The sequence below is a fragment of the Empidonax traillii genome, unplaced genomic scaffold, assembly GCF_003031625.1.
Source record: "Empidonax traillii isolate 1590-97213 ecotype Southwest subspecies unplaced genomic scaffold, ASM303162v1 scaffold35:size4298261, whole genome shotgun sequence".
In the NCBI taxonomy this organism is placed as follows: Eukaryota; Metazoa; Chordata; class Aves; order Passeriformes; family Tyrannidae; genus Empidonax; species Empidonax traillii.
The window spans coordinates 3232865-3239141 of record NW_020955228.1 but is presented as its reverse complement, the minus strand read 5'-3'; the positions used below and the strand labels follow the sequence as shown (position 1 = coordinate 3239141).

Sequence of the window (6277 nt, the reverse complement as noted above, 5' to 3'; positions counted from 1 at the left end):
AAACTGGTCCCTCTGCTGAATTTGTATGCTGGCCTTCACCTGCTTTGTGAGGAGAGGTTTCTCACATATATCATCAACATAAGGAATAAAGTTAATTCTTATACTACCTATACAGCTACATTATTTTGGGGGGGGGGGGGGGAAGTGGCAGAGTATTCTTACAGACTCAAATTCTAGTCACTGCACTCAAATACAATCAGTCGTTTTTTCCCCACTTACTCTGGATATACACCTTACTGGATTTTTTTTTTTTAAAGTCTTTATTCATAAACTGTTAATTTTAGAGCTAAGTTTCATCCCATAGGACTAAAGCCAGTATCTCCAAGCTCCTCAGACAGTCCATCTGGGTAGATAAACTTCAAGTAGAATGCAAAGTTCACTACACGTGCTCACATCTCTGCAGGACTGCAAGGATGTCTCCTTCATTACTTGATACTTGGAGAAGACTCAGCAGTTAGATAACATGAACCCACTTCTAGTATCCAGGTTGTTTTTCTCAACTGATGGAATCAATCATTCTTTAAGCACACGAGACTGGAGAACTGAAACTGAAGTAACCTTGTCCTCACCTCGAACACTTCACCTACCTCCAACATAACAAAGGATTTGCCAGCTCTTTCAGCAATCAAGACACTGCTTCCTCTGGTCTATATTAGCTTTGACTTTGACATCATTGGCTGCCTCCTTTCTGATTTTGCTGCAAACCACTCAAAAAAGTACTGACCAATTCTTTTTATAGTTTTGTACTGACCAATTCATTTCATAGCTTTTGCTAGGCCTCCTTCAGCTTCACAAGTGACTCAGAGCTAAAATATCTGAACATAAACTCTATCACAGTTCAATGTCCACTGCCTATTTAACCTTATAATGCATTGAAACGATAGAAGTCTCCTTTACTCTTTCAGTGATATCACAGTCAATGACATTTTGCTATGCTTTCATCTGAATACTGCAGCATTCTTCTGGCATCACAATAACCAGTATTACACTTGCTTTGCTTAAATATTTCAGTTTTGTTTTAATTCATTGGTGGTGTCAGTAGTGGCCTTCCTCTTCACCCTGACTGAACAAGTGTCAAGATAAAATATTGTTCCAAACTGTCTCTATTCCCTTGCAAGCTGACCCTGTCTCCACACACATACACTGCACTGTTCTGGTCTGGCCTGTCTTTTCCTGTGTGATAATGTGGGCAATTATCAGCACAGGCACACAGCGCACACGGTTATAAAAGGAGTCAAACTATTTCCGTAGAAGTGCTTTGAGATAAAATGCATGATAGCTTTGTTCTTGCTAGTACAAATGGTATTAGATTTGTTATATAGGGACATATGTTAAGAGACAACGATTTTCAAAACTGTTGACAACTGAAACATAATTAAGGGTGGACAGAAGAGGACAGAGGTAATAGATCAGAAAAGCATCAAGAGTCATATTATAGATCTTTCTGAAGAAGAAGAATTATGGCAATAACAGCACTGGGGTTTGAAATTGTAGCCATCAGTGCTTAGCATCTCTAAGCATCCTATGATCAAAATTTTATTCATAAACAAGTGAAATGAAAAGATAGGATAAGAGATGGGTGAAGGAAGGTAAATAATCATAGGTAAAACTGCACTCATAGTTAAAACAAATCCAGAACAGATTTCAGACCTAATCTGGTCAGAGATTTCAGAGTAACAAACCCTGAACTCACCTCTTAAGAGGGTTCATCCTGCTTCTCCTTCATTGTTGCATTATCTATGTGCTGAAAACCTCTCTTGCATCATTAGATATATATTATGCATATTCTCACCTTCATACTTTCCCCAATGTGATAAAAATCAGGAAATATGAAGAAAAATAAAGTTTGAAAACATACTACAAATCACAGTTCATTGACCTTATTATATATAACCTAAAATAGTCAATAAAAGAGAAAAATCTATAATTTAGCAAAAATGTGAGGGGAAAAAACAGGATACAAAGCAGAAAAAAATTTGTTTGACAGGATGATTCACCTTGGCAGTAAGTCTTCATTTGCTGCTGGGACCTCACAGTCCTGTTTTAGTCCTGTCTTTAGTGCTTCAAAAATTCAGTGATAGGCACACCTTGCAGTAATCTTTTATGGATCATGTTATATCACTTTGTGATGCAATATTAACTCAAAAAGCTTTTCCCTTTACATTCTTGCAATATAAAACTCTTTCAGTTCCAGTTACCCTTGTAGTTTCTACCCTGCAAAAATCTGAAATTAGAGATGTGAGCAAGAGCTTCTTTCTGAAGAGACCTTATTGAAGGGTTGTTCTATCCTCTGCTAAATGCCAGTTTCACACACCAAAGGTGAATTCACGTGACAACTGATGAATTCACAATTCTCCATTCGTTTCATGTTATTATCTGAAGTATTTGAATTTTCCCGATAATTTTGAATCCTGTAGTCACACATCTTTGCTGTCATTTGCCCTTAATTTGTACCTCCATGTCTTTAAAAGCAATAATTGTCACCTAACCTAAAAGGAATTCGAATAAGTTACATTTCTTTGAGGGTCAGTCATAAAAATACATCTAATCTTTCTTCCACTGAGAGTTTTCATATAAAATACTTAACATTTAGGGTTCTTCAACCTACTTTTGGATGCTCTCTAGGCAACACCTCTCTTAATAGATGTTTTACAGCTAGTCTTTCCCTTATTAGTTCATTCACCAAGGGTTTTACCATACCATTTTTGTTACAAATAAGCACGTCTCTGAGCGGCTCTCTCCTTGCTCGCTCAGAAAACTTGGTGCTACTAATACAGGCAGTCGCCCTGCTCTTCGCCTTTTATCTAAGCAGTGGCGATGGTGGCGGTGCGACAGGATGGGGAGAGGTGGGCTGTCGCCTCGGAGGAGGGGCCCGCCGTGTACCCTCAGTGCCGGCGCTGCCGCGGGGCGCGGCCGCCCCTTCCCGGAGCTGTCCGAAGTACCCGCGCCCCGCGCACCTTCCGCGGCCCCCGCTCCGCCCTGCCCGGCCCCGCCGATGGAAGCCCGTGGAGCCGGGGACGAGGGGAAACGGGAATGGATCGTGACTTTTCCCTCGGCATCTCTCCCAGGAAAGGGGATGCGTGGTTCCCTCACTGAGTTGTAAATGACGGCAAATCCCGGTACGAGGGGGGAAATGTTTACGGTCCTGCAGTCAAAGAGGAAGTATATTTGTGGAGAGGGATCCTTCGGTCTCCCCCCACCCGCCTACTTTGATCTGGTGGGCTTTGAAATCCCCTTAGAAATTAGAGACTAATTAGTCCCAAAGCGAGAGTGACAACGCTGCATGACAAAGGAGAAGATTAGGCTTTAAGAATGCAGAGCAGGAGTGATGGGCAGCCACTCCTGAGACAGCTGTGTGCACAAATCGCGTGCCAAAGAAAATCGATCCGATTCGACCGGGGTGTATCTGACACTGCCAGGGATTGCCAAAACCGGGCTGTTTATTTAGAGGGAGTCTAGGGTGCGGAAGGGTTAGGACACAGCCAGTCTTCCAGTCTCCCAAGACAAAAGCAAAACAATCCCCAGAGTCCGTCTCAAGGCAACCTTGATCAAAGAAAGGTATTCAGCGGTATCGGGTGTGCGGTTAGGTGTGTTTATGTGCATTTCACGGTATTTTGTAGTACGTATCCAGCGTTATTAGTTGATTCCTCTGCACTGCCGGGGACCGCGGAGGCTGTACCAAAGGTGTAAAGAGCAACCGCTGCCCTGAATAAGATCAGCTTATCCTCGTCTCATGGGCAGGGGAAAGGAGTTTCAAAACAAGTGCTATGAGATTGCCCGGACCGAAATGAGCTACACGAAGCAGCTTTTTACTGGAAAGATGTTTAAACTGTAACTGAAGGGGGGGTTGGGGAAAATGAGAGACGATTCCAACAGTTACTATTGGGAATGCAATATCGGGTCCCTTACAATGCTTACTTAGGATAATGGAGGTCCTGTCATTCAGTTCCTATTGCGCTGGGATACAGGGTAAACATTCCCCAGTGACCTTCTGCGCGCAGGTCCCCTCTTCAGGACATCATTAAAAGCATACACGCATTTGCCTGGCATCAATTGTCAGGCTGGCTTTCAGGGTTCAGAGATCCCGACAGAAAGCAGGAAAACAAGTCCAGTGGAGACCTGGCTTTGCGGCTGCTGGCTTTAAAGAGGCTGAAAATCGTTTGGTTGCGGGTGTGTAAGAAGAGACAAAAGTGCTCAGCAGGTAAGAGCGGAGGGTTTGGCCAAGAAGGAACTGTCCTTGATCGTTGTGACAGGATTGCCTCGCTGGGGACTCCTCTCTCGGGAGCGTCCACGCGTCCCTGAGGGGATTGCCTGTCTCCTCTCATCAGCATCACGGCGAGAAATTTTACAGCCGCTCTTTCTAGTCCTGCTAATCCTGTTATCCGGGGGGTTATAAATATTAACATCGCTGGGGCTGGGGATGGGGGACCAAATTCAACCCTCTTTGAAGTAAGATGTCAGCCAGCCTCTTCCCAACCCACCAGCTCCCGGGGCTCCTGGATGAGTTGCACGGCAGAGCCCCGCAAGTACCCTGTCCGGAAAGGCTGCTTGGCGCCTCCATGCTGGATTTTGTGGCCGACCTCTCCCTGGGAGCCCCCCAGGGACCCCCGGGGGCCGGGTCGGGCCTGGGACTCTGCGACGTCACCGCCGGGCCCCCTTTCGGCGATAGAGCCCTGTCGCTCCGGGAGGGGATGGCCCGAGGTCTGCCCCTGGCTGCCTTCGGAGATGGAGATCCCGAAGACGAAGAAGAGGAGGAGGATGAGGAGAGGTCGCGTAGCGCTTCTCTCCTCGATAGACCCAGGCGAAAGCGGGTCATCACATACGCCCAGCGCCAGGCTGCCAATATACGGGAGAGGAAGAGAATGTTCAACCTCAACGAGGCGTTCGATCAGCTGAGGAAAAAGGTGCCCACCTTCGCCTACGAGAAGAGGCTCTCCCGAATAGAGACCTTGCGTCTGGCCATAGTGTACATCTCCTTCATGACTGAGCTCCTGGACGGATGCAGCAGGCAGGAGGCGAGTTAGGGAGCGCCTGGGCCCGGCGGGGAGCGGCACCGAGCAGGTGGCCTCGGCATCTCCCTCCTGGGGACCCAGAGCCGTGGCTCCTACCTCAGCTTCTCTCATCGGAGCCAGGACGGTGTAGGTGCGGGATGCAAAACCAGAAGTGTTTGGAGCAGCTTGCGCTCGGGTCTCGGGGGAGGAGTTGGGGAGAGGACAGATGGAGAGGCTTAGTATGTTGTAGATTTGTTAATATATGTAATTTTTGTAAAAGAGAAGAGGAAGAAATGAAGGTCCAAGGCCCTTTGGTTTGTGTTACATAGCCTGCTTGCTTTAAAATATTTCTAAATTGTTATTTTGGAGAAGAGTGGGCTGGGGCAGTGGAGCCCTTCCAGTGTGCGGAACAGGTTTCCAGAGGGTTCGGTTCCTGCCCAGTTGCCCGCCAGGGAAATCTCGGTGTGTGCATTTTAACCCAGCGCTTTCTGCCTTTTTAAAAATAAACAACACTTCCCTTTTCTTTGAAATCCAGCCTGAAAAGTCCACGCCATGTGTCACGGGGCCAGGGAAACCGAACATCTGGACACGACTGCTTGTTGTCATGATTTTTTTCCCGGGACCAACTCTGTCCTTGCGTGTGGGCGGCCATCGCCGTGGCTCGCAAGGAGCAGGAGCTGGTGGAGCAGTGCCCGGCCCAGCCCAGCCCGTCGGGACAGAGGTGCGGCAGCTGACCGGGATGCCTCGCAGCCTTGCCGGCACCGGCTGGGCTGGCACTGGCGGGGCCGGCCTGGAAAGCCGTCTGCGCCCTCCTGAGAGAGCAAACATGAGAGCTTGCGGGCTTTGATTTTGGAGAGGTCAAGCGGAGACATTTTCTCTCTCAGTGGAACCCCCTACGCGCACACACACCAAGAAGGTTTAATTGCTGCAAGGAATAAATATAAGTTAATTCTGAAAACACAGAGCCGGAGGAAAGGGGGAAAACCCGGCCCAATGCATACCCTGGGGATGTGGGCAGCGTCACGCAGGGAATCGTGTTTTAGCGTTACCTACTGATGCCTCGCAGGCATCTCTTAACAGAGGCGAGGTGCCGGGAGAGTGGCAGCTGCGGGGGATGGCCGTGACTGGGAGGGAGTGGGTCCCGAGGCTGCCCTAGAAGCCTCTCCGACCCTTCTCTGCCCTCCCCTTCCTTCCCCCCATGCACCCTGCCCCAGCTCTCGCTGCTGCCGGTACCTTCAGTCGCTGCTGCCGGGAAAGACCTGGATTTGTCCCTGCGTTCGGAGCAG

At 47.9% G+C, this 6277-nt stretch overlaps 1 protein-coding gene across 1 annotated transcript; it reads left to right on the top strand.

Annotated features, from left to right (window-relative positions):
• Positions 1 to 4454: 4454 nt before the first annotated feature.
• Positions 4455 to 5024, top strand: FERD3L (Fer3 like bHLH transcription factor). Its single transcript, XM_027877958.1, has one exon. It carries the CDS (start codon positions 4455 to 4457, stop codon positions 5022 to 5024), a length of 570 nt encoding a protein of 189 aa, XP_027733759.1.
• Positions 5025 to 6277: the final 1253 nt, after the last annotated feature.